Raw genomic sequence first — 27,865 nt, 5'->3', positions numbered from 1 at the left:
TATTTTTGGCTGCATCAGGTCTTAGTTGCAGCACGCGGGATCTTCGTTGAGGCAGGTGGGATCTTTCCTTGCAGTGCGTGGGCTCATCATTGCGGCTCACGGGCTTCTCTCTAGTTGGGGCGTGTGGGTTTTCTCTCTCTAGTTGTGGCGCACTGGCTCCAGGGCGTGTAGGCTCTGTAGTTGTGGCAGGTGGGCTCCAGAGCGCATGGGCCCTGTAGTTTTGCCACACACAGTCTCTCTAGTTGAGGCGCGTGAGCTCAGTAGTGTGGCATGCAGGCTTATTTTCCCCATGGCATGTGGGATCTTAGTTTCCTGACCAGGGATTGAACCCACGTCCCCTGCATTGGAAGGCGCCTGCATTGGAAGGTGGATTCTTTACCATTGGACCACTAGGGAAGTCCCTGGATCTAAATTCTGAATCTTCTGTGTGACATGGGCAAGTAACATCTCCTGCTTGAGCCTCAACATTCTTATCTATAGAATGGGAGCAATAAAATTAGAGCAGTGGTTCCTAAAGCGTGGTCCCTCAGGCAGCAGCACCAGCAGCACGTGGGGACTCTTAGGAAATGCAAATTCTTTTTTTCTTTTTGGCCACACCTTGTGGTATGTGGGATCTTAGTTCCCCGACCAGGGATCGAACCTGCGCCCTCGGCAGTGAAAGCACAGAGTCCTAACCACTGGACCACCAGGGAATCCCCAGGAAATGCAAATTCTAACAAGCCCTCGTGGTGATTGTGATGCCTGCTGAAGTTTGACAACCACAGGATTAGAAGATTTGCTCCTTAGGCTTGTTGTGACTACTACAGGAGAGAATACTCACTGGGCGTTTAGGTCAATAATCATGAGCTGCTATTATTATAGGCCTGCTCCTTCTTGGCCTCAGCTGATTGGGCCAGGAGTATGCTTGCTCCAAGCTGGGCCAATCAGATCCCCTCTCCTGGGAACTGGGAATTGGAGACGTTAGTCTCTGTGTTATTTCCTTGAGGGGTAGGGGATGACTTGGTGGTCCAGGCTGTTGTTGGGGGCATCCATTTTTCTCCACTTGCCTTTAACAGTTAAGAGGGCCAATCTGCAGAGAGAGGCTCAGAGCCGGGAGGTCCCAGTGGGAGATGCAGCAGCCCTGGTCTGGCACCCATGTCCACTGAGACTGAGCTGTCCCGCCTGATCCTGGGTCCTATAGGTCCTCTGGCCTCTCCTGAAAAGTCCCTCCTTTTCTGGTAAATTATTTCTAGGAGGTTTCTTGGAAGTCTGGAAACTAAAAGGACTCTGGCATGTTGAGGGTTATGAGTCTGAGTCAAGATGGGTGCATGAAGGTCAAGGGTCACAGGCCTGAGAAGACCAATTCCCTTCCTTCTCCTGCTCAACTGCTAGCCCAGCCAGGAGATCTGAGTTTCAACCCCATCCACTCTGAGAAGGGGCAAAGGGGAAAAGGCAGGTCCGGACAGTGATGGAATAGGCAAAATCCTGAGACCCACCTATGGTCACCTCCAGACTCCCCCCATCATTCTTGGTCCTGGTTCCTGTGATGAAACCTCAACTGTCTCTCCAGAGAGCTGACAAGGTGAACCCTCTTCACAGGGTGGGAAAGAGCAATAACAAAGGTAAAGTGTTTAGATATGTTAATGTTTGTGTAAAGCAAGGTATGTTTGATTGCAGTGGGCGTGGCTAAACACGCAGTGAGTGCCCTGGATTTCTGGCAGATCTGGAAGCTGGGAGGGGAGGCACAAAAGGGGCACTGCTCAGAGTGCTGTCAGAGTAGGGGTCTGATGGAGGAAAGGCAGCAGGGTCAGGGTCTACGGGTCAGGAGTCAGAGGAGGGCAGGTCCTGCAGGAAAGCCGGCCAGCCGGAGGCAGCACTAGGGACGAGCTCTGATGTCTTGGCCGTGGCCGGCTTTGCCTGGGTCCTTGCAGCGACTTGGGGTGCCCTGCACGTGCTCACCACCAGCAAGCAGATCTGCCCTTGGGGTGAAGTGTAGCCCTGTACGGACAGACCCAACGGTAGAGGCTCGGGAACGTGGACTCCTGAGGTCGGATGGGTTCAGGTGAGAGGCTGGGGGACGGCGGAGGGAATTCCAACAGGAGAGGGTGGCAAGGAGAGCTATGTCTATAGATTTAGCAAGAGCTTTGAGACAAACAGAAGCAGGCTCCAATCCTGGCTGTATACTTGCATCTGTGTGACCCTGGGCAAATCCCTTGCCCTCTCTGAGCCTCAGATTCTTATTTTTTAAATGAGGATAATAGTATGTGCCTCCCAGGGTTTGTGGTGGGGATTGAATGAGCTAATGCACACAAAACACTAAGTACACAGTAACTCAGTCGTGGTGCAGTTGTTATTATTATAACAATTCTTACTAGACACAAAGACCAGGCAGACAGTTTGTACTGAAAGGGTTGAGTAGCAGAAAGAAGGCCCAGCCCCTGGTGAAAAGGCTCAGTCCAGGTCCCCTTTGAAGAGTCTGAGGTTGGGGGCAGGCCCGAAGCCCAGGAGATAGGGCAGAAGCTGCACCCAATGAACGGAATCCTGAGAAACAGGCTAGCCAAGCAGGAGGCTGGACTGGTGCTATAACCCTATGTGATAGGCTGAAGTGCTTTAAATCCCTTCTACCTCTGGTCAGGATTGGTTGAGAGTCTTGGTGGGTGGGACTAGTAGGAGGGGCTGCAGAGAGCAGGTGCAGGGCTGGGAGGGGTTCAGAGATGAGCAGGGTAAGGGGCTCACAGCTTAGCTGGGGAGTCGGGGTGAGCATGAGTGAAACGCTAGATGCAGGTAGTGTGTGCTCAGACTTGAACTATTGAGAAATGGGGTTAGAGGAGGTTGGAGGGGTAAGAGCTATGAGGGCTGGCATAGTCTGCTTTTAGGGAGAGGGTGTGGCTTGAATGAGGTTTTCAAGGATGGTTAGATAGGCAGAGTGGAAGGGGAACAGTGAGAGTAAGGGCATCGGGTCAGGAAAGCATGTGTCTTGCCTAGAAGACAGAAAGGGCCCAGCTGGTCTGGAGTGGAAATATTCTTTGTCCAGGAGAGGACGGATTGAGACTGGAAGGTCAATCCATAGAGAGCCTTGAATGCCAGCTCGTGGGCAGGGACTATGTCCAGTTGGCAGTGGGGAGCCACTGAAGATTATTGAGCAGGGGAGTGACGTGTGTTCTAACTGGATGGCTGAGCTTGAGCCAGGCTGGGAAGTCATTGGGAGGGAGAGCATGTGGTGAGACTCAAAAGAGGAAGGGTCTTGATTCCAAGGTCACTTAAGACTGAAGAAGGGCTCCTTGATCCCTTGGGTGGAGGTTTGTGACGTTACACAGAGAATACCCCTTTAGGGGCCTAGATGCCTTGCCCTGAAAGAGGTCTCAGTTATCACTGGGCACACCTGCCCTCCCAGCTCTTCTGTGGGATCGAGGGCAATCCCTTCATCCCTCGGATCCTCAGTTTTCTCCTCTGTGAATTGGGCATGATTTAACCTATCTCCAAGGATGAGTGCGAGGATTAATGAGAGAAGGGGGAAAGGGTCTAGTCCAGTGTTTTGAGCATATAGATGCTCAACAGATGGTGTTCCCTCCCCATCTCCCATTGTGTGTCTGGCACAGAACTGGACACAAAGTCTGGCCCTCCAGTCACCACCAATTAGATAGAGCTTCTGCTTTCAGAGCTCATTCATTCATTCATTGTTCAGTCATTCAAGCAGCATTCAAGCAACATTTCTGAGCACCTACCATGTGCCAGTCGCTGGGACACAGATTTGAATTAGACCACTGTCCCTTGGCCTTGAAAAGTTTATTTACTCATTCATTCAGCAACATCCATGGAGCCCTACTGCGTGTTTTGGCCAGGTGGGGGCTGGTGTTGGGGGTAAAGAGAGCGTGGCTGGCAGGGGAGGGGGTGAATTGGACCCACAGGTCACATCTCTGCATCTGGGAAGAGCAGGAACCCGGTGAAAATGCTGTTGGCCCCCTCGATGCCTACCAGGGCGTTCTTGTCAGTGGCCTGCAGGAAGACGGTCTCCCCCAGCCCCAGCTTGAGCACGACGCTGCCCATGGTGACCTGGAAGGTGTTGTAGGCATAGTCGCAGAAGGTGAGCACCTTCTGTGCCTGCTCCTGGCCCCGCATGAGGTTTACGCACAGGTTCCCTCGAGAGCTGGCGTGGTAGGTGAAGTAGTAGAGGCCGGGCACCCTGCACGTGAACTTGCCGTTTCGATAATCGTAGTTGATGTTGGTGATCATGTGGTCGAAGCGGATGACCTGGTTCCGCCTCAGGGGGCTGTTGATGGTGCGTGTGGCCGAGAAGGCGATTTTCTGCGTGGCTTTGTAGTCTCCTGATTCACCCTTGGGGCCACGGGCTCCGGGAGGCCCTGGGGCACCTTTGGGGCCAACGGGGCCCTTGGGGCCAACTTTTCCCGGAATCCCAGGAAACCCTGGGTCCCCCTTCTCTCCAAGCTCACCGTGGTCTCCAGCTAGCCCCGGCAGCCCTGGAAGGCAGAGACAAGAGATATGAGGGGGCCAGAGATCGCTGAGAACCCAGAAGGAGCTGGGCTGGGAGGCAGGGAGACTGGCTGCGTAACCTCAGACAGGTCCCTGCTTTTCTCTGGGCCTCAGCTCCCCATCTGTGAACAAGAGGACGGGATGTCGGGGAGGGCCTCTGAGTCTCCTTCCAGCCCAACTTTCTGAGTCTGAGATGTGCTTGACAGTAATGGGGACCGATGCCCGTGGGGTGGGGAGCGGCGTCTCCCTCAGGAAGGTGCTGGACCTACCCTCCTCACCAGCTTATACAGGTTTAAGCCTGGAGCAGGGATCAGGAATTCTGGGCACATGTGCTACCCCTCTCCACCCCCTCCCTGATGGCACATATCCCTCATCAATCACGCATTCTTTCTTGCTGAACCTGGAAGTGAGTATTAGACTCCTTCTCACTCCACCACTCCAAACAGCTACTCCTCCTTGGTTTGGCAGAACACAAGATAAAACCTTTTCCAGTAGAGTGGCAGAGTATAGTGGCTGTGAACATGGGCTCAGGGGAGAGGCAGATGTGTTTCTCATGTCACATCTGCCATTATTAGTTGGGTCACCTTGACTGAGTCACATTCTCCAAGGCTCAGCTTCCTCATCTGTAAAATGGGCATGATGATATTTTGTGGGATTGTGAGATTATATGAAGAAAGCGGAAGGCTATGGTTAAATGAATGCATGAACTACATCTTACAGGAGGGTTTTTATGGCAGGAAGTCTCATTTGAACCCTGTAACAACTCTGAAAAAGAATCATTATCCACATTTTACAGGTGAGGAAATAACAATTCAGAGAGGCGAAGCCACCTACCCTGGAGGTAAGAACCCAGGACTGTGTGACTGCAGTGGATTTAGTGGTAAGAGAGCCATGGTTTGGCCTCAGCCTCAACATTTACTGGGTTCCCTTGAGCAAGTCAGTAGCCTTTCGGACATCAGTTTTCCCATCTGTAAAATGGGAATCAGAATTCCTTCCTTGCAAATTTATTGTGGAGGGCTCAGCAAGCTGATGGATTTGCAAGTGTTCTGCAATCCCTAAGGTGGGCAACTGGGACTCGGGAGGTAGGAGATGGGGCCTTGGTCAGTGACACTAGTCTGTTCCCAAAGTCCACAGTACCTTTCTCTCCCTTTATCCCTGGAGTCCCTGGTTTGCCGTCGGAGCCCGGTGCCCCGGGGATGCCCAGGATGCCAGGGATGGCTGGGTGCCCAGTGCAGACACTCTGGGCCTGGGAGACGTGGAGCAGACTCAGGAGTATCAGCGACAGCAGCCCTGGGACGCTGCCCCATGGGGTCTTCATCATGGCCCTGTCTCAGCTGCTTCCTGGGGAGGGTGGGGGACAAGAAGATGCGGTAGGTTATGGCCATGGTTTGTTCATTCATTCCTTCACTTGTTCCTGTGTTCACTGAGTGCCTTATCCCCCGGACCCTGTTCTGGGTGCTGGAGATTCGCTGGTGAACAAGACAGATGTGGGCCCTGCCCTCATGGAGCTGACAGTCTGGGAGACGATAAACAGGTCAACATACAAGTCAATAGAACTAGTTATAGACCGTGGTGAGTGCCCTGGCTGAAATGAAAGGGTGCCTGGAGGGCTGGTTTTGTGAGGGAAGTCCTCCCACCAGGAAAGTCTATAGACTTTCCCACCAGGAACTTTTTTTTTTTTTTTTTGCGGTACGCAGGCCTCTCACTGCTGTGGCCTCTCCCGTTGCGGAGCACAGGCTCCAGACGCGCAGGCTCAGCGGCCATGGCTCATGGGCCCAGCCGCTCCGCGGCACGTGGGATCTTCCCGGACCAGGGCACGAACCCGTGTCCCCTGCATTGGCAGGTGGACTCTCAACCACTGCGCCACCAGGGAAGCCCGAACCAGGAAAGTTTTTTTATACAAGGGAGGCATCTCTGAGAAGTGATGTTTAGGCCGAGACCTGAAGGTTCAGACAGAGCTGGGGCAAGAATGTTCCAGGAGGAAAGGACAGGGAGGGCAAAGGGCCAGAGGCAGCACAGAGTCGGAAATGTTGAGGACCAGCAGGGAGGCCAGTGTAGCCAGAGGGGAGTCAGGGGTCGGAGGACCGGAGGTCAGGGTCTTGATAGCTGTGGTTTGGGATTTTATTCCAAGTGTTCTCAGTCATTAGAACTTCTGAATTCGGGCTGCCTATGCTGCTTCCACAGCGGGCCACGTTACATCCTCAGAGCAGCCCTTCATGGAAGAACCGATTTTTCTACACTGAAGAGGAGACTGAGGTTCAGGGAGGCCAGGTCACTTGCTCAGGGTAACACGGGAAGGACGGCAGCCAGGACTCAAACCCAGGCCTGTGTGGCGTGGAAGCCCGTGTCCCTGCCAGTGCACCAGGCCACCTCTTCTGGCAGAATATTCTCAGGGCCCTCCAAAGTCTGTGGGCCCCGGTGAGAGGACGGTGCTTGCTCCTTCCTAATCCGGGGAACGAGGAAGAATCCCTGGGCTGTCTTGAGCTGGTCAGCATGGCCAGTGCCCATGGCATCGATTCTCAGGACAGAAGGGACCTTAAAATTCATCTAGTCCAACCCTTAGGTTCTTCTTTTTTTCTTTTTTAAATCGAGGTGACATTCACATAACATAAGCGTAACCATTTTAAAGTGAACATTTCAGTGACATTTAGCACATTCACAATGTTGTACAACCGCCTCTTCTATCTAGTTCCAAACTATTTCCGTCACTTCAATAACACCCAAATAACATTCTGTACTCATTAAGTAGTTACCCCCAAATCCTACTTCCCCACTCTGTCCCTGACAACCACCAATCTGCTTTCTGACTCTATGGATTTACCTATTCTGGATATTTCATATAAGTGGAATTATATACACTGTGTGAACTTTTGTGTCTGGCTTATTTCATTTAGCATAATGTTTCTGAGGTTCATCTACATTGTAGCTTGGATCAGTACTTCATTCCTTCTTATGGCTTAATAATATTCCATTGTATGGACATAATACAATTTGTTTATCCATTCATTATTGATGGGCATTTGGGAAGTTTCCACCTTTTGCCGACTGTGACTAGTGCTAATGTGAACATTCACGTACAAGGATTTGTTTGAAACTTGTTTTCAATTCTTGAGTATATACTCAGGAGTGGAATTACTGGGTCTTATGGTAATTCTGTGTTTAACTTCTTGAGGGACCCTCAGCCTACTGCTAAGTCTCCTCAATAACATCTCTGCCGGGCTTCCCTGGTGGCGCAGTGGTTGAGAGTCCACCTGCCAATGCAGGGGACACGGGTTCGTGCCCCGGTCCGGGAAGATCCCACATGCCACGGAGCGGCTGGGCCTGTGAGCCATGGCCGGTGAGCCTGCGCGGCCGGAGCCTGTGCTCTGCAACGGGAGAGGCCACAACAGTGAGAGGCCCGCGTACCACAAAAAAATAAAATAAAAAAAAATAACATCTCTGCCAAGGCCCCTTCCATCCATGACTTGTACCATCTCAGTGACGGGAAGCTCATTACCTTCTGAGACAGCCCATTCCACCTCTGCCCAGATCCAAATTCTCTCCATTTTTCCAGGCCCGGGTCAAAGCATCTTTCCTCCAGGAAGCCTTCCCTCATAACCCCTCAGCCCACAAAGGCTGAGCAGTTTCCTGCTCTTAAAATAGGAGAGCATAAGAGTCCCTGCTCATCTCCCAAGATAACCGTGGGGGTCCAGGTGAGGCCACGGCTGGGGAAGAATCATAGGGTTTTGGGCTCTAGTTCAGACCCGTAGCTGGGGTTGTCTGATCCTCACAGCACTCCAGGGAAGTGGGTTGTGATTATTTTCCCACCTTGCCGATGAGGAAACTGAGATGCAAACATTAGAAAACAACCCTCCCCAAATCACCCAGTGAGCTGGCTGATGGTGGGACTGTGGCCAGACCCCTGCCCCCTCTGCCTCGTGAGGCCTGTGCCAGCCCAGAAAAACCTGCTGATGTGGGGCTCATGTGCTCAGAAAGTCAGCCTCAGCCCCCTTGGTCTGCTCCTAATCAGTTCATGGCTCAGACCAGGAGCTGAATTAGACCAGGGGCTGTACTGGGTACCAAGGAAAGGGGGGCTGCAAATGTGGGTGTGACCAGGGCCACGAGTGACCGGCTTAGGCTCTGTCACACTCCCAAGAGAGGGTGGTTCTGGGGATGATCCTGCTTATCTGGCTGGAGGTTTTACACAACGACAATTTGACACCCTGAATAATCAATGCGTTGGGCACTTAGCAGGTGCCAGGCTCTGTGCCAAACACTTCACGGGCCACGTTCTCTCATTTAATTTGGTCCTTACAGCAGGCCCCTGGGAAAGCACCCCTGCTTTCTCATTTCACAGACGAAGAAACTGGGCAGTGGAGAGGGCGGGAACCTCGGTCAAGGTCACGCAGCCCCGGTGTGGCTGAGATTCAAACCCGCTCCCCATTCAAACCCATCCAAATGCCACGGGGTATTACATTAAGTGGCCTCCCTACCTGGTGGTTAAAACATGGGCTTTGGGGCTTCCCTGGTGGCGCAGTGGTTGAGAGTCCGCCTGCCGATGCAGGGGACACGGGTTTGTGCCCCGGTCCGGGAAGATCCCACATGCCGTGGAGCAGTTAGGCCCGTGAGCCATGGCCGCTGAGCCTGTGCATCCAGAGCCTGTGCTCCGCAACGGGAGAGGCCACAACAGTGAGAGGCCAGCGTACCGCAAAAAAAAACCCCCAAAAACCAAAAAAACATGGGCTTTGGAGCCAGACAGCCTGACAGAAGGAGCTACAGCCTGGGTTGTACTTAGAGCAGTGCTGGTTGTGGGGCCGGTGCTTGGTGATGGCTTTTATCATTACTATTATTGCTGCTGTTGTTTGGCAGCAAACATTCACCAAGGGTGAGAGGCCTGGAGTGTCATAAGGAAAGGGACACTGCCAGGGTCCAACCAGGCCTGTGCCCCTTCTTAGCTATGGGCCTTAGGCAAGTTGCTTCTCTCTGACCACAGCTTCCCCTTCTGTAAAAGGGAGATAATACTAATCTCTACCTCACAGTGTTGGCGGGAGGACAGATGCGTTAGGGCTCACGGCAGCCCGACATGTTGGAAGTGCTTAGTGAATGAATATTAGCTAGTGTTTGATTATCACTGTCATCCGAGAGTCCCCAGGCTTCAGGACACAACGGAGGATGCTTGGAAAAGTAAAAAAGCATCTGGTCCCTTTGGGAGATTGGGCTCAGGGAGAGGAGGTCTCTCAGGTGCAGGCAGCGCAGGGGTGGGGAGCCCTGGCCACCTGCCGGGGGGGCGGGGGGTTGAGGGGAGCAGGGTCCTGACCCACAATGAGACTTGGGCTTTTTCGGGGGAGCCGGAGGTGGGGGTGGGGAGTGGGGAGATCTGGGTTCTGGCCCACTTCAGGGGCCACGGAGTCTCAGACTTGGGCAAGGACGTAAAACTCATCCGGTGACCACCCCCTGCCTTTACCGCCTGTCACCGCCGTCAGCCTGGCTCCTCACACGTTCCCCATATCAGCCTCCCTTCCATCTCCTTCCAGCCCCAAGAGCCCCTTTCCCCCGGACTTGGAGTCAGGCCAACTTGACCTTGAACTCCCGCTCTGCTGCTGCCTTGATGCATGACTTCAGGCAAGCGCCTTAACCTCTCTCTGAGCCTCTGGCAAAGTTAATTTCAACCTGACGGGGCTGCCAGAGGATTACACGCGAGGGAACCTAGAAGGAGCCAGGTCCCTAGTGCAGTGCCCGACCCCACACCCTCCTTCACAAGCATTATTGAGTGGTGTCAGTACTAACAACTCATCACAACTCCGCCTGCAAGTCAAGTCATTTCCTTGAAAGAGTCAAGCTGAGCTTTCTCACCTGACTGCGAGGAAGTAAGAGAAGGCGGGTGCTGGAGAAATGCTGGGCTGAGCAGAGGGGAACCTGAGTTCTAATTTCATCCCTGCCTCTGACATGTCTCGCACCAGGTAGTGTGCTAAGCTCTGGCTGAGCTGATATCCTTTAGGGCTCACAGCAGCCCTGAAAGTTTCTGATATCCCCAGAGAGGGTCCAGGCTGAGAGGGGTCATGTGACTTGGCCCAGATCACCAGCACCTGAGAGGCAGAAGCAGGGCTCAGCTCCAGTCTTGGTGACCCCAAAGCCTTTATCCTGGTGCCTCCCCATTACCTGGGGCCCCAGGTAGCAGCAGACTCCCAAGCTGACCCCCAGAGAGTTTGACTCCCGAGGTCTGAGATTGGGCCCAGGAATCCTCACTGTCAGACACTCCAGGTGGCTCTGAGGCAGGGGATGCAGGGCCTATACTTTGGGAATCACCACCCTCTGCCATATTGGTCATGCCCGCCAGTCCCCCCAGGCACCAAGCCCCATCCTCACCTGGGAACCTAGCGTCCTCTGATGCCGCTGGGCTGGGCAGCAGTGGGACAGGCAGCTGGGAGCCTCCTGTTCTCAGTCCAAAGCGGAAGTTCCATTCTCCAGCGAAAACAAGGGCCTTCCCCTGACGGTCCTCTCCCAGGGGCCCAGCAGGCCAGCCCCCTTCCCTGTCACCCCACTCCCACCCTGTTCTGCTGTCCTCAGGCAGTTTCAGGTCCCATTTCTGCAATCTGGAGGGGTTTACTGTAAATAGGATGGGTGGGTAGCCAGTTTGGTTTTGCCAGCTCAGCAGCTGTGGGGGAATCGGGCTGTTCCGGGAGAATGTCCACAACTGGGGGCTTGCCTGCCAAGGCCCCTGACCTCATGAATTTCTTCAGGAACAGGGGTGTTCCTCAATGAAATGGAAACATGGCCGCCCTGGTGCCCGAGGGCTGGATTTGGAGTCAGGAACCTTGATTCATATGCTGGCTCTGCCACTTACCAACTAAACATTCTCAGCCAAGGGAACCCAAGGGAGCCCCGATTTCCTCTGCCATATGGTGGGACCATAATTGCACTTGCTCTACAGATTGCACTGGGGGGCTCAGATGGGATAGTGGAGGAGAAAGAGGAAGGTAAACTGTAAAGTGCAGTGCACATGTTAACTGTTAATATCATACCATGTCCCAGGCCTCCCCTTTCTGGGCTCATCTCTTCTGCTTTCTTTCCCTTCTACACCCCGGCTCTTTTGCTGTTCTCAGAAAATAATCTAATAATGAAAAATGAATTTTAAATGTGGTCATTATTTACTTATATCCCTTCCTCTGCTTCTAGCAGACCTGTAGCTGATGACTGTAATAGACACAGGCAGGAGCCTGTTGCTTGTCGATCCTGGAATCACAGCAAGTTAGGGCAGGAGAGGGGCTTGCAGGTCACCCAGCCCATGCCGCTCATTTTATATATGGAGAAACCAAGGCCCAGAGGGGAGAGAGCATTGTTCAGCAAACATTTATCGTGAGCCTCTATGTACGCTGGCGATAGAGTCACAAGCAAATCAGCCCTGGATCCTGCCCCATGGGGTGTCTCTTCTCCTGGGGGAGACTGGTATTAAACATCAAGTGACACAATGGTTTCATTGCTCCTGTGATGAATGTCACAAGAAGTAGCTGCCGGAGCCCACACCTCTCGCTAGTGGCAGATGCAGGACTTGGAGCCAGGCATCCCTGGCACCGGGATAGCAGCCCTCTTGCTGAGGCTGCGTCTAAAACAGTGTGATGCCCCTCTCAAGGATGGTTGCCCAGCAAGTCCCAGGAGCTGCCATAGGTCAGGAGGGCTCTCTTGACATCTGTGCTTAGAGAAAGAAAAGCGTTGGGCTTGTGGATGTTTCCTGGCAGAAATTAAGTGTTTACTGCCGAGGGTGATAAGGAAAGAAGAGACTCGTGATAAAACCCAAGGGTCTGTGGGTTCAGCCAACTATAGACCCTCCAATGATTTGGTGGCTGGTAAAAATGGGAAATGATGGGCTTGAATTCGGGGTAGAAACAGGATGAGCCTAAGAACAGGAAGCAGCAGGGTGGGGGGGTCAGGACACGGGCTTTGGAATCAGCCCCTCCTAAGTTTGAATCCCAGGCCTACCTCTTTCTAGCTATGTGGCCTCAGGTGCGTTTATTGACCTCAGTTTCCCCGTATATGAGTCAGGGACATGGGCACCCCCTCCTGGGGTGATTTTGGGGCCAGTGTGGTAACCCCGCATGTCCAGGGCCTAGCTGAGTGCCCAGCCCTCAGTAGGCACCCAAGGCAAACCTGGGAGTAGTGTGATTTCTCTGAAGAGAAGATAGAAATCTTGGAGCCTGGAGGCACAGGAGCCATGCCTGGATTAGGGGTCAGGAGCTAGGGAGACCCTTGGCCCCTGAGTGAGAGCCAGCTGGTCTCTGTACCCTTAAAACACTGGCTTGCATCCCTGATAGAGAGGGGACAATCCCTACAGAGGGTGGAAGAGAAGCCTAAGACCCTTCCACATCCTGTGGTCTGAAAGAGGCCCCCTGGTCCTTGGGGTGCCTCGTACTAGCTCCTGTCCCACCCTTGCTACCCCCCTTAAAAGCCCTCCCCCAGCTCCCCTCAGCCCAGCAGACAAGCTGGCATTTTCAGAGGCCTGTCTCTCCTGGCAAAGAGAGAACAACAAGGAAACAATTATGGAAAATAAAAATGGCACAAAAATGGTCGTTTCCGAAATACAGGTTTCTGATCTGACACCGTGGCCTACGTAAACGGTGCATTGATTTTTTTAAACAAAAGAGAAATGAGAAGAAAGATGTATCACTTGCGGCATCGCCGGGTGGACTGCTAAGTGGTTACTGGAGGTGAGCTGTGAGTGGAGCGGCCCCGTGACCCCCGCCTTGTCCCTGCCAGAGGCTCTCAGACTCTGTGGACCAGGCCGAGTTCCTAGGCCCTGGCCTCTGTTATTGCTGTGTGTGTGTGTGTGTGTGTGTGTGTGTGTGTCTTCATCCCTCCTTCCTTCTCATCTGACACTCCTGACACCTACTATGCGCCTGGCCTGTATCAAAGCGGCCCTGCCCTCAAGGATGCTCACAGTCCAGTGAGGGATGCAGACCTGTAAGGAAATAAGTGCAGAAGAGCCAGGTGGTGGACCTCGTGCATTGACTTCACCTGGCACACCGTCCACCCACCCATGTCTCTGTCCTCCCCAAGCCCTTCTTTTTTTGGATGATCATAGTTATTTGTGAAATCCCGAAAAAAATGACTAAACTCACAGAAAAAAAATCATGCCTCATGCTTGTGGCTCCCAGCAGCAGAAAATTGGTGGGAGGAAATACAGGATAAAGGTTGTTCAAAGATACAAACTTCCAGTTATAAGGTAAATAAACACAAAACAGGTAATGTACAACAAAAACTCATATGCCACAATAGCAAATAATCAAACTATAATAAGGACTAAGGAACTGAATCGACATTTATCCAAAGAAGATATACAAATGACCAATAGATACATGACTCACCATTACAAAAGATGGAATGTACAAGACACCAAAATGAGCACAGCTGTAGGATACTATCAAAGTTGTTAAGGCAGGAAATCCTATTCATCACAAGAAGAAAAAGGTTTTTTTGGTAACCATTTCATAATATAGGTAAGTCATATCATTACACTTCAAAATTTGATATCATAAAACAAGCAAAACATTTAAAAGGTAAAAACTAAAAGTGCAAAATTATCAAAGAGGACAAACGACTACTCTTTTACCTTTAGAATTATTTTATTAAATCTTAAATGTACAACAGCTTCTTAATTCTACACACGAAATAGATTTTTTTAAGAAGAATGATGTTATGTCTTATTACACCATGATTCTGGCTAATAGTCTTTCAAAACTTTGAGAAAAATCGTGAAAAAGGTTTCACATGTCACCCAAAACTTTGAAATTTGACATTATCAAAGAAGGGATGCTTCCACACTTTTATAGAGACCACTGGAAAGACACAACAATTCAAAAACTAAGAAACTGTTTCAAAAGCATTTTTTTATAGTCTTTCCTCCACAGGAAGGTAATGTTCTTACATAATTGAGTCCACTCACAAAATGGCTCTGTGTACCTGCTCTGGTGTCTTCTGCCATATCACTGCATATTTATGCATGACTGAGATAAGAGTTTCCTGAACATTGTTATTTCGATAACCTAAAGCTCTTCTGTTACCTCTGGGCTCTAATTCTCTATTTATAGGGTCAAGCCCATGGCAAATAAGAAGCTCAATATCATCTTGTCTGCCCATAACCCCCACTTCCTCCATTGCCTCTTGGACCAGAGTTTCCTCCACTATATGATCCTCCCATGTTCCTGCAATCACTAAGTTTTCCACTCTTCAGTAATTCGTACTTAGAAGGTTTCTGCTTATAATTCTCCAAATCACTGTAATTTTGACTTCCATAATTTCTTCTTCCATATTTGTCATAACCAGCTCTGGAGCTCCCATCCTGGTTGCCATATCCACCACCATATCCTCCTCGTCCTCCTCCAGGACCAGGGCTAACCCCCAAATTGCCACCTCGAGGTCCTCGTCCAGACCCATGATAGCCATCCCCAAATGTATGTCCTCTTCCATATCCATCAGATCCTCCTCTAAAGTTTCTTTCTCCAAAGTTTCCTGCTCCAAACTTTCCACCACCACCATGAAAATATACAAAACCAGCGTTTCTTCCTCTTCCACTTCTAGAACACTGGCCTTCTTGCATTTCTTGTCTAGACAAGGCCTTTCTTACTTCTGCATGATGGCCATTGATGGTATGATTTTTCTGCAACACAATCTTATCCACGGGATCATGGTCATCAAAAGCAACAAACCCAAAGCCTCTTTTCTTGCCTGACTGCCCATCAGTAATTATTTCGATGGCATGGATTTTTCCATATTTCTCAAAGTAATCTCTAAGATGATGTTCCTCAGTATCCTCTGCAATTCCACCAACAAACAGCTTCTTCACAGTGACAAGAGCCCCCGGCTTTCCATAGTCCTCTCTTGGGACAGCACGTTTGGGCGTAACCGTTTTCCCATCAATGGAATGAGGTCTAGCAGCCATGACAGCATCAACCTCAGCCGTGGATGAAAAAGTGACAAAACCGTATCTTCTTGACTTTTGGGTTACAGGGTCCCGTATTAACACGCAGTCTGTAAGATATCCCCATTGCTGGTAGTAGTTCCACAGACTTTCTTCTGTGGTTTCAGAGCTCAAGCCACCAATAAAGAGTTTACGGAATTGTTCCTTTTCTCTCTTATTCCTCTCCAAAGGAACAGATTTTGAAGTTTTCTTCAGCATGGGCTTACTAGCTTCAGCCATTTTCCCGAAACTCAGGGGGATGAGGGAGATCTCAGGGCACCAACAGGACCAGAACTGGCCTCTGCGCTATGGTGAGAACGCAAACCTGATCGGACCTGATCGATCCTGACCCTGCGGTCAGAACTTCCACGGCTCCAGGAACACAACTCTAGGAGCACCTCCACGGGGACCCGGTGTTGCTGCCTCTGGAGCCGCTACAGCCCGTGAATCAACCTTGAGCAACTTTCAATTTTTCAGAATAGGCTGATTGGTGAAACAGGTCAATGCAGGTTCCCCCAGTCCCAAGAGCTGTCCTGTGACCCACTCCCGAGATGTAGACAGCCTGTAGCTTGCTGGAAATAGCAGTCCTCCCCAAAGCTTTGTGTAACAGGCTTGGGTCCAGAAATCTGCTTTTTTATTTTATAAATAAGTCTGTAGGTAATTTTGTTGCACCCCCAGATTTGGGAACCTGGGCTCTAACAAGTCATGAGTCTGTGGTCCAAGTCGGTGGAGGACGCTGTGGGGACACGAAGGGGAGAATCAGAGAAGGCTTCATGGAGAAGGTGATCTTTGTGTTGATTCCTGACAGCTGAGTGTGTATTATCTAAGTGGACGGAGGATTTGTATGAGCGGGGTGGGGGCTCTACAGAATGAAGGAACATCATGGGCAAAGCTATGGGGGTGTGAAACAGCTTCCTTCAGGAACAAAGGAGCCAAAGTGGATGGCAGTGGCTGGAGAGCTGAGCTCCAGCCTCTGCGGTTACAGCCCATCTCATGCCTCTGTGAGTTCTGTGGGGTCTTGTGGAACCAAGCTGAGAGCCCAATCAGGCAGGGGTGGTTTTCCCTGGCCTGAGTGAGCCTTGGGTTTCACTGGGCTCTGAGGCCAAACCCTCAATCTGCACAGGAAAGTTACACTTTTTATCTTTTTGAACCTGAACTGGCAACCCCTTCTCGTGGTGAGCGCAGCGAAAGGGCAGCAGCTTACGGCCGGCTTCCTGGTCCTCCAACAAGGATCGGGGCAGCTGGGCCCAACTGTCAGGAGTCTCACAGTGAAACCCTGATGGCTTGTGGGCAGTAGTGGTTTTGGATGGTCTCCTGGGGGCCCCCAGAATCTCAGTTATTCGGGGAAAATCAGACATCCGGGAGTCAGATTCTCACTCTCTCCCTCACCCATCCATGCCCACCTAGAGCATAATTACGAATATTAAATCATTTAATGTGTTAGCATAATGCCTGGTGTATAGTGAGTGCTCAGTAAATGTTAGCTATTATGATTTTTTTACTCATTCATTCACTCTGCTTTTAGCCAGTCATTTACCCACTATTCATTCATTCATTCATTCATTCACCCCAATTCACTCATTAATTCGGCACAAATTCATTGCACATCTTGCCTTCCTCTGTGCTGGGCCTGCCTGAGCCCAAACCCTCCTGTGATGGGTGCTCCCAAAACTCAACATCGGTCAACATAGGTCTGGGAATTCAAACACACTCCCGTTTACCTGTGAGCACGAATACCTCTAATGAGAGCAGTGCCTCTCACCCAAACAAGTGACAGCAGATGGCCCCTTGGGGACCCATTGCAGCCTTCAGCCACATTTGACCATCTCTCTCCCAAATGACCAAATGGTGCTGAGTGTCTCTACCTTGGCACCAAGCTTTACTGAACACCAGCTAGATGCCTGAATCTGGAGCCCACAGATGGCTTAGGGAATTGGCAGTGAGGATTCGGAGCCGTGCATAGCCTTTGATTTAATTATTTATTCATGTATCTCTCTGCCTCTTCCAAGACTTGGAAAACACTAATGACAGTATCAGAAGGTGTTGGTTAAGTGTCAAAGCAGTGATTCCTGAAGGAGCTTGGAGGAGGGAGAGAACTCAGGGCAGGAGGGCAGGGTGGGCTTCCTGGAGGAGGAGTCCATCCAGTGGCGAGAATGACCTGAGCAAAGATGTGTGGCCCAGTGGGTTCTTGCAGGGAAGCTGAGGGAGATGGGGTGGTCCCGGGGAGCGGAGCGGGCCTGCCTGCCCTACTCAGGGAAGAGCAGGAAGCCGGAGAAGACACTGTCGGAGCCCTCGGTGCCCACCATGCCGTTGTAGTCGTTGACCGCCAGCCACACCTGCTCTCCCACCTGCATCTGCAGCAGCACACTGCCTGAGCTGACCTGTTTGCTGTTGGACATGTGGTCACAGAAGGTGGTCACCTTGACACCGCTGCGGTACAGCTGCACACACAGGTTGGCCGTGTGTGACGTGTGGTAGACAAAGTAGTAGAGGCCGGGAACTTTGCAGGTGAACTTGCCCGTGTTCGTGTCGTAATCCCCCTGCGGGTTTGTGATGACTGAGTTGAACTTGACCAGGCTGTTGGGCGCCGGGAACTGGACTGTCTGCCGTGTGACAGTGAATACTGACTGGTGGTTCTGCTTGTACCTGCCCTCATCGCCCGGGTCCCCAGGGGGTCCCATGTTGCCGGGAGCCCCTGGAATCCCAGGAGTTCCCATGGGACCATTTTTCCCAGGATAGCCAGGTGTGCCAGGATCTCCCTTCTGACCCTTGGGTCCTCGTGTCCCAGGGATAGCTGGGATTCCTGGGGAGAGAGCAGGTGGGAAGGAAGTGATGGGGCAGGGGACAGGGAAGAGGGACAGGGCTATCCTCCAGGGGACATGCCACCAGGGTTTGGTCTCTGGACTCTCTTTCCCCCAGAGGGTAGCCTATTCACCTGGGAGCAGTGGGCAGGGAGAAGAGGGGAGAGAGACCCTGGTTCAAATCCTGTCTCCCCATGGTCTTGCCCTCTGGCCTTGGCTACAGCACGGCCCCGTCTCTTGGCCTCAGTTTCCATGTTTGTGATGGAGAGGAGGGTAGGACCAGCCAGCTCAGGAGGTGGCAGAGCTGGGCTTCATCTCAGAGAGCATGCCAGAGGCCGTGACTGTCAGCCCACGGACAGCATGCAGCCCCAGATAACTCCTCACCTAAAAGTCTAGGTTCTTAGTTTTTCTTGACAAAAATCAGAAGATCAGTCAGAGGCAGATTTCCTGGAAAGGTCCTAAAGCTTAAGCTTTGGGCCCCATTTACTTGCACTGGCCCTTTCAAGACCCTTTGCATAATTTTACATTTATAATTTTTTCAACTTTTTATGTTGAAATAATTAGATTCATAGGATGTTGCAAAAAAAAAAAAAAAAAAAAAGGACAAGGGGGCTTCCCTGATGGCGCAGTGGTTGAGAGTCTGCCTGCCGATGCAGGGGACACGGGTTCGTGCCCTGGTCCGGGAAGATCCCACATGCCGCGGAGCGGCTGGGCCCGTGAGCCGTGGCCGCTGAGCCTGCGCATCCAGAGCCTGTGCTCCGCAGTGGGAGAGGCCACAACAGTGAGAGGCCCGCGTACCGCAAAAAAAAAAAAAAAAAAAAAAGGACAAGGAAGTCTCATGTACCCTTTACCTAGTTGTCCCTGATCTTAAATAACTAAAGTACGAAATCAAAACCAAGAAATTAACCTTTGTACGATCCACAGAGCTCCACTTTTACATGCATTATTTGTGTGGTTATAGTTCTGAAACAATTTTGTAGCACGTGTAGATTTGTGAAACCTCCCCCCGCCCCCGCATCAAATTCTGTATTACTTTTCTTAAAGAGGATCCTCAATATTTTATAAGATTCAGGGCCCCACAAAACCTGTTTCCATTTCTGAGCTGGAACCACCCAGGCCCAGGCCAGCTTAGCACATGGGATCCACCAGATGGAGCCACAGAAGCTGCCTTTCCCCAGCTCCCCCAGCCCCACTCAGCCCAATTCAGCCCCTCTGACAACTGGCCTGTTTCAACTTACTTCATGTTACATATGAGGAAACTGAGGTCAGAAACTTGCCCAAGGCCATGCAGCTGGTAGGAGGTGGAGTCAGGACTCATAGTCAAGTCTGGCTAGTCCCAGTCAGTGTCTGACTCTGGTTACCGCCTTAGTTATCTGAGCCCCTATGAGCTTCTTCTCCCCTTGTCCAAACCATACTCATCTTTTAGGGCCTGGCTCCAGTCTCCCCTTCCAGGAAGCCCTCTCTGACCACCCCTGCTGGCCCTCCTGGCTGCTTCCTCCTCCGACTACCTTTGGGGTGGGTGTCTGTGCAGACCTACTGTGACAGATCTTCTGCGGCTTGTGAGCCTTTTAGATCCCAGGGTTAGGAGTGGGGAATCAGAACCCAACAGACCTAAGCGTCAGACCACGTGATCCCGGGCAGGTGATCTCCCCTCCCAGAGCCTCTGTTTGCCCAGTTGAGATAAGGGCATAATAGAACGGATCCCACAGAGCTGCTGGCAGAGTGGGGTGGGAGAATGCCCGTGCCGGGCACCTCATAGGCAGTGCTCAGTAATGTCAGGTCTCGGTGATGGCTGTCAGCTATGTTAAGCAGGGCTGTGTCTCATGTTTCAGGTTGACTTCCAGCAACCAACTGGGAGGGGGGGACATGGCAATGGGGAGGGGGCCTGAGAGGCAATGCAGGGTAGCGGTTAAGGGCGTGGCCTTGGAAGTTGGACGGGATTCCAGTGTGTGACTTGGGGCAAGTTGCTCAATCTCTCTGAACCTCAGCTTTGACATTTGTAAAATTGGAGTAAATCGTTTCTTCAAAGGATTTTGTCCTCAGTTTTCTCATTTGTAAAATAGAGTTAATTTTATCTACCTCATGAGATGAATATACATAGAGCACTTGGAACCGTGCCTGGCACAAATTAGGAGCTAAAAATTGGTGTCCAGGACTTCCCTGGTGGCGCAGTGGTGGGGAATCCACCTGCCAGTGCAGGGGACACAGGTTGGATCCCTGGTCCGGGAAGACCCCACATGCTGCAGAGCAACTAAGCCCGTGTGCCACAACTACTGAAGCCCGCGTGCCACAACTACTGAAGCCCACGCGCCTAGAGCCTGTGCTCTGCAACAAGAGAAGCCACTACAATGAGAAGCCCGTGCACCTCAACAAAGAGTAGCCCCTGCTCTCTGCAACTAGAGAAAGACCGCGCACAGCAACGAAGAACCAAAGCAGCCAAAAATAAATAAATAAAAAATAAATAAATTTATATTTTAAAAAATTGGTGTCCATCAGCCATCCCACACAGTGAGATGGCCAGAGGCAGCTGTGAAGTACAGGGTCCTGGAAAAATGGCAGACCTGGGGGCTTCATTTGACTCACCCTGAACTGGAGAATTCCTTCTGGAATGTTGGTACAATTACACTCTATTGCCAGGAGGGAAGATGACAGTGGGAAATTCCTAAGGACATTCCCCTCCACTGGCCTCCCTCGCCCAGCGCCTCTGCCACCCTTGTCACTTCTGCCCGGCCGCACCCCAGCCTCCCTCATGCCCACTCTGGACACATTCCACCCCCAGCTGTGCACCTACTCTCAGACAAGTCACCAGCAGACTCCAGTTCTCACCCAACACCAGTGCCCGTTCATGTCCTCAGCCCTTTTCAGTCATGCTAGGGCTTGCCTGTGAATCTCCAACAGAAGATTCTGTGACTGTGATCCTGACTCCTTACTCCTTACCTCTCCAACTACCCAGAATCCTAGGGAGTGAAGGGAGCACACATCTCTGATAAAAACAAAGATGACAACAGCAGTAACAACCATAGCCCACACTTACTGATACCTACCACGTGTTAGTACTGTTTTATATTTAATTTTATTAATCATCACAGCACCCCTGTGCAGTAGGTACTACCATCTCCCCATTTTACAGATGAGGAAACTGAGGCACTGGGAGGTTATGTAACCTGTGCAAGTTCACACAGTGGGAAGTGGTGGGGCTGGGACTTGAACCCTGGCCACCTGGGCATTGTATACAGTCACTGGGGTCCATGTTGCAGGGCAAGTCGTGGAGGGGTTGGAATAAAATAGTAACAGAGCGCTTTAGAGTTTGCCAAAGGCTTTCACCTGGATCATCTTCCGTGATCCTCCCTGCCACCTTCTAGGGCAGGTGCTCTTGTTCTCTCCCTGTTATCAGATGGGGAAACTGAGGAGCAAAGAGGTGAGGGGTGGCCGGAGGCCGGGCTCTGAGGAGGAGAGGGGCTAGACCTGCCACAAAGTTAAGACTCTGCCCTGGGAGCAGGCGTGGCTGGAGGGACCACAGTCCTCTCCATCAAGCAGCTGTCCACCTACCCCAGAGTCGGCCCCAGATGGACACTTCTGACTCCTGCCCCCAGGCCCTAGGTGACCCCTCCCCAGCAGGCCAGCAGACTCACCTGGTTCACCCTTGGGCCCTGGCAATCCGTCATGCCCATCCTTCCCTGGGGCCCCGGGCAGGCCCGGCATCCCGGCGATCCCATAGCAGTCTGTGCCAGCTTGGCCCCCAGGCAGCAGTGCCAGCAAGAGCAGCAGCAGGTTTGGTACAAGGGGGGGCCAGGAGCTGGACCCCATGTCCATTTGGGGAAGGAGCTGGATGGGGAGAGAGCTGAGTTGTCCCCCAGCCCCTGGCCTGCCCTCCTCACCCTCTCTCTCCCCAGGGGCCGTCCTTCTCAGCCCTCAGGAGCTGACCTCCCTTCCCCAGCCCCTCGCCCCTTGGGACCGCACAATGGATGGGGAATGGGGCCTCTTCTTCAAGCTCAGGCCCCGGCTTAGCGGAGATGGGGACCCTCCTTCCTCTCACAAATCAGGCTGTCCCTGGGGCCACGTTTCAGGAAGTGGCAGCGTGGAAAAGCTGCCATTTGTCCTCACCTGGACAGGTGGGAGGTTTCTGGTCTGGTCACAGAGATGTCCTCAGATCTGCTTCCCTCTCCAAGGCAGGAGGACACCGTATCAGTGTGGACACAACAAGAAGGGCCTGGGCAGTCTGCGCTGTCCCCTCCCCTCCTCTCCCCAATACCACATCCCCTTTCCCATAATTTTTCCTGACTCAATACTTTCTCTTGGGTGCTGAGCCAGGCTGACCGCACTGTTGTCCCTGTGTCCTTCCACCTCCAGGTCATGAGTGTCTGAAATGAGGAAATGTCCGCTGCCCCGGGTCTGCTGAAGGGTGCCTATATGTGTGTGTGTGTGTAAACATCAGCCGCCTGGGCAGACTTCCCTTAGAGTCAAGTTCAGCCCAGCTAATGCCCTTCCGTTTGTTGCCATCTACTGTGCCTGAGACCCCATTGTTTCACAAGATCCCTAGGGGGAAGTTATAATTCCCCCTGTACAGATGAGGAAACTGAGGGTGAGGAAAGTGAAAACCCTTGCCCAAAGTCACTTAGTGAATGGTTTCTTGGGTCCAAAGCCTCGTTCTGACCCCTCTGCTTAGCTGCCCTCAGAAACAAGCCTCATATGCACCTCTGAAGTGACAGGTCTTATTCTAGAGACTCCCATAGGCCCCCTCCCATTTGCCTTACTTGGGGGTGGACATCCAGGGCAAACTTTGACAGCAGGCAGCCTGCTGTGGCCGACAGATTCTTCTGGCTACAAAGTCAGCGGCCTTGGGTTCTCCTTCTAGCCCTGCCACTCCCTGGCCCCGAGACCTTCAGCAAACCACTGGCCCCTAGGTCTCAGTCATCCCATCTGTATACTGGGTGGTAGGGGAGGACCAGGCTTTGCCTCTGTAAATGAGGGTTTCCAGTAGCTTCCGTGCAGGGCAGTGCTAATGCATACACAGTACTTAGCCCTGTGCCAGCCATGAGCAGAGTTCCGAGCCCTACCCCTGCTTTGCTGGGTGACCCTCAGGGCCTCAGTGTCCCCAGCTGGCTCTCCACCCTCTGGCACAGGGCTGCAGGGTGTGCAACAAGAGCGAGGACGTGAATGTACTTGTCCCTGGAATTCCCAGGTGCGTGGAAGGCTGGAGAGAGCAGAAATGATGGACACAGCATTATGAAGGGTGGGGGACCCGGCCGATGGCGCCCAGGCCTCTCTCCCATCTTCAGTCCTCACCTCCTTCGCGCCTGGGTCCGGCTTCTCCAGCAGGTGGCAGCCTCAGCCCGTGCTCAGCCCGCCCCTGCCCCGCCCGCCTGGGTTGCGGCTGGGTCCCCTCCTTCCAGAGGAGCAAGTGATTTACCTCTGCAAAGAGGGGTGGGTATGGGTGGAATTTATGGTAAGAAGCAGTGGGGTGCTCCCCGCACCCCCGCCATTTCTATAGCCTGGCCTCTGCAGCTTCTTACGGGCCCTCTACCCCTGACGGTGTCTTTGAGCCCCATTGCAATGAAAGAAGCCCTTCACTTTGGGGTCAGGCAGACCTAGTTCAAATTCAGGCCCTGCCACTTTCTGGCAGTGTGACCTTGGGTAGATGTCTCCTTTCTGTGAGCCTCAGGGTCCTCATGGATTTTGCTGGAATTAAATGCATCCATGGTTATAAAATGTCCAGCACATAGTAGGTGCTCACAGATCTGTTTCTCTTCCCAGTCTGTGGGTGTGTGTGTGTTCTGGGTGGGCAGGGGGCTGAGGAATCCAGAACTGCTCTGGGGCTGCAGAGCTTTACTCTCTTCTTCCTGAGCCCCGAAGGCTGTTGATGGGCCTGGCCCCCCCCCCCCCGCCACCAAGTGGGTCTTGAGTGTGTGGGGAAGGCAGGCGTGGAGGTTGTGGGTACGTGAGGACTCGGAGATCACAGGCGTTTCTAAGGCACATGCATGTCAGAGGGAGAGGAGGGTGTGTGCACCTTCGTGTCAGGGGTGTGTCTGGAACACGTGTGTGAGAGCACTACTGATGGTTGATGGGGGCACGTGGGTGTACGAGGTGGGTGTGCACGGGTATGACGCATGTGTATCCTTGAGTGCGTCTGTGGGTCTGGAGGCGTAGGTAGTGCGTCCAGGGGTGCAGCCGGTGGGTCGCAGGGCGTGGGTGTGTGGGTGAGGAGTAGACGAGTCTTGGTCCAGGAATGTGGGTCCACGTGCATCTCGGGAGGTGTGTGTGCAAGTGTGATGTGTATTCTTGTGCGTGTGTGTGCATACGTGAATGTCTGCAGCACAAAGGTAAAATCGGCTTCCTTTGGGAAAAAGCACAGGACACTGGACATTTTCAGGACTGAACTTCTGGTCGCCTTACTTTTCTCACATACGAAGGGCATAGTGGGGCTTTTTGCTTCTGAGCAGCACCCAGACAGGCTAAGTGGGACCCTGGGAAAGCACCACAAACATTCCAGACCCTCCCAGTCCCCACCCAGGTGGGATACCCAGCAGGCAGCAGCCCCAGCCTCTGTGCCTGCTGGGGTAGAAGTCCAGCGCTGGCCTCGGGAAACCTGGCTTCAGGAAGACTTCTGGATGCCCTTGGATCTGCCTTTCCGGTTGAGCGCTGGAAATGACACGTGTCAATTGTCAGGCGTGTGTCTGTGGAGGCTGGCTAGGGTAGTAGGTAGACACACAGGCTTGGGCGTCAGTAGGACTTGGAGTCAAACACCAGCTTCTCCCCTTACACACTAACCTTGGGCTTTAAGTTTGTCCCAGCCCCCTAGCCTCAGTTTCATTATCTGTAAAATAAGGTCATAATACCCACCTCAGAGCTCAACTGTAAAGATTAAACAAAATATAGTTAAGGCTAAAACGTATGTAACCCTTACTATGCACGACTATGCATATATTAAGTCATTTAATCCTCCCAACAACCCTTTGAGGAAGGTGCCATCAGAATTCCCACTTTACAGATAAGGAAACAGATTCACTGAAGTAACATAAAATGCACATAATTGAACAACTAGTAAGTAAATGGTGGCCCAGGATTTGAGGCCAGGCCGATGAGGCTCCCAGGACCTGCTAACTATTTATTGTAAAATATTAAATGCAGGCCTGGCCTGTAAGCACTCAATAATTGTTGTCATTCTTAAGCCTCCGTCCCAACGGCCAGGGTAGCGACTGAACTTCAAGCTCAGCAGACATGGACTCAGGTCTTTATTCCAGGAAGGGTTCCAAGAAATGCTCTTCCTTCAGGCAGCTAAAGCAACAGCACCCCAACTTTACAGAGCAGGGCATAGACACCATAAGGGTGGAGTGAGTGGGCCAGGGTCACAGAGCAGGAAGCGGAGGCCATGGTGGGGAGGGGCTCAGGTGGATGGGAAGATGAGGAAGCCGCTAAAGACGCTGTCGGCCTCTGAACCCTGGTAAATGCGGCCCTTATTGGGGTCTTTTTCAATCCAGACCTGGTCTCCCTGCTGGAGCTGGAACACCGAGCCCCCGGACACCACCTGGAAGACTCCTTTGCTGTTGCTGTCACAGAAGCCCAAGGAACGCTGGACTTGGCCCCTCCCAAAGGACACGATGGACAGGCAGATGTCCCACTGGGACACCACCTGGAAGGTGAAGTAGTAGTAACCCGGCACAGAGCAGATGAACCGGCCCGAGTGGCTCTGGTATGGGCTCTCCTGGTTGGTGATGACCGTGTCGAAGATGACCACGTTGCCGCCCGTCGGAGGGTTCCGTCTCACGGCCGAGAAGGCCGGCTGTGGCTGGTCCTGGATGTTTCCGGGGTTGCCCTTGATGCCCTTCAACCCTGGGAGGCCAGGGGGCCCCAGGGGGCCGCTGGGTCCTGGGTAGCCCATTCTGCCAGGTTTTCCATGGGGCCCAGGCTCTCCCTGGTCTCCTTTAAGGCCACGGATGCCTGTCCGGATACCAGGGGCCCCTGTGGGGAGAAAGGCCAGATTGGGAGTGAGAGTCCCAATTGGTCTAGTGTCCTCCAGACCTCAGGGAAGTGGCTGGGACCCCGGACGGCTGTGGGATAGAGGATAGGGGGAGTGTCTGGGCCTTCAAGACATTGATTCTGACTGGCTGTGCATGACCTTGGGCACGTGTCTCAACCTCTCTGAGACTCAGCTTCTTTGTCTGTAAAATGGAGAGAAATGTGAACAGGCACTTGGGAGTGTCTGGTTCTGGGAAAAGCAGTCCACTGGCTTCACTGTACTCCTGCCCACAGCCGTGCACTCCACACTCCCCCCAGGGCACTGACCTTGACTTCTTCAGATTCAGGGACTACATGTAGGATGCCTGTGTGCAGATTGTTTGCAAATGCCTATGCCGATCTTTCTGGTCTGCTGTGGGCTGGGAGGCTCAGGGCGATTACATGAGACTTTCCTTTCCTGCTCTGGTCGTGCCCTCCTCCCTTTCCCTTCACCCTTAGCCTTTCTTCTAGAACATGAGAGTTTCTGAAGCCTGAAGGGGGAGGGAAGGGGGACGCAGGGACAGAGTTGTGGGGAAGCTGGAAGCAAAAAAGATAGTTGCCATGAATTGATCCCTCTCAATGTGCTAGGTGGGGTTATTTCTCCATTTTACAGATGAGGAAACTGAGTCTCAGAGAAGATCAGTAAGTCTCTCAAGGTCACACAGCAAGACAAGGGCTCCTGAGTCTAAAGCCAAGGGCATTAATCTTTCTGGTAACTGAACAAAGACCAAAGACTGAGCACAGCTTTGGGACCTTTCATATTCATTGCTTGCAGTGACCCACTGTCCAGAGGAGGAAGGTGAGGCCAAAGAAAGAGGACCCGGGCAGTAAAGGGGATACAGAGAGGCTAATGGGGCCTGTGGACATGGCCTTGGAAGAAGGCTAGGCCCCCCTCAGCCCCTGGGACCAAGTGCAGACTGGAGAGGCTTCATGTGTTGGCCCAGGTGGACTCCTGTTTCTCAGTGGCATCCCGAGCCCCACCCTGGTGGCCAGGCGAAGCCCAGGGATGAGGGGCTGGGGTCCAGAGGGAGGGCTTACCCTGCTCCCCTCGCTCCCCCTTGAGGCCTGGCCGTCCGGGTCGGCCGGGTATTCCTGCGGCCCCGTCCCTCCCATCCTGTGCTCGGCAAACGTCCTGGGTCACCGAAGAGGCCAGGGATATGGCCAGCACACCGATCACCAGCCAGCCCCAGGGGGCTTCCATGGTGCCACTGTGGAGACATGGGCAGGGCCTGGGCAGGCTGGACATCACACACTCATGCACACCCAACACCCACACTTGAACCCCCCAACCCTGCCCAATTCTATCTGTCTATCTATATATATCATCTCCCCGACCATTGCACACACACCCCCTCGAGGGCTTTCAATGTCCACCCTCCATCCTGCTCCAGGGACCCCAAACATACACACAGAACCACAAACTCACGCAGATACACACACGCAACTGAACATACCCATATAGTTACACACTCAGACACACGAACACAGCTTTTCCCTCACGCACCTACACGACACAATAAGCAAACTCAAAAGTCCACCACACACTCCTGGACACACAAGCTAACACCCAAAATGACATGCCCCCCCTCACTCACCTGGACACACACAGTCATACACTCCTACAGATGACTGAACAAGTATTTATTGAGTGCCTTCTCCCTGTTTAATT

The 27,865-nt window shown here is 52.5% G+C and overlaps 4 protein-coding genes across 4 annotated transcripts; all 4 read right to left on the bottom strand.

The window, feature by feature from the left end:
• Window positions 1-3,888: 3,888 nt before the first annotated feature.
• On the bottom strand, window positions 3,889-5,791 carry C1QB (complement C1q B chain). Its single transcript, XM_060118507.1, has 2 exons — window positions 5,608-5,791; window positions 3,889-4,457 (listed from the first exon to the last, which is right to left on the bottom strand). Exons 1-2 carry the CDS (start codon window positions 5,789-5,791, stop codon window positions 3,889-3,891), a joined length of 753 nt encoding a protein of 250 aa, XP_059974490.1.
• Window positions 5,792-14,670: 8,879 nt separating this feature from the next.
• LOC132502567 (heterogeneous nuclear ribonucleoproteins A2/B1-like) lies at window positions 14,671-15,640 on the bottom strand. Its single transcript, XM_060118493.1, has 2 exons — window positions 15,035-15,640; window positions 14,671-14,865 (listed from the first exon to the last, which is right to left on the bottom strand). Exons 1-2 carry the CDS (start codon window positions 15,638-15,640, stop codon window positions 14,671-14,673), a joined length of 801 nt encoding a protein of 266 aa, XP_059974476.1.
• Window positions 15,641-17,646: 2,006 nt separating this feature from the next.
• C1QC (complement C1q C chain) lies at window positions 17,647-22,356 on the bottom strand. Its single transcript, XM_060080670.1, has 3 exons — window positions 22,306-22,356; window positions 21,834-22,026; window positions 17,647-18,203 (listed from the first exon to the last, which is right to left on the bottom strand). Exons 2-3 carry the CDS (start codon window positions 22,012-22,014, stop codon window positions 17,647-17,649), a joined length of 738 nt encoding a protein of 245 aa, XP_059936653.1. The 5' UTR covers window positions 22,015-22,026; window positions 22,306-22,356.
• Window positions 22,357-25,585: 3,229 nt separating this feature from the next.
• C1QA (complement C1q A chain) lies at window positions 25,586-27,397 on the bottom strand. The gene is made up of 2 exons (XM_060080657.1): window positions 27,235-27,397; window positions 25,586-26,160 (listed from the first exon to the last, which is right to left on the bottom strand). The coding sequence occupies exons 1-2, from the start codon at window positions 27,395-27,397 to the stop codon at window positions 25,586-25,588; spliced, it is 738 nt and encodes a 245-aa protein (XP_059936640.1).
• Between the last annotated feature and the right edge of the window lie 468 nt (window positions 27,398-27,865).

Source organism: Mesoplodon densirostris, chromosome 2, assembly GCF_025265405.1.
Source record: "Mesoplodon densirostris isolate mMesDen1 chromosome 2, mMesDen1 primary haplotype, whole genome shotgun sequence".
In the NCBI taxonomy this organism is placed as follows: Eukaryota; Metazoa; Chordata; class Mammalia; order Artiodactyla; family Ziphiidae; genus Mesoplodon; species Mesoplodon densirostris.
This window is presented reverse-complemented; position numbering and strand designations above follow the sequence as displayed.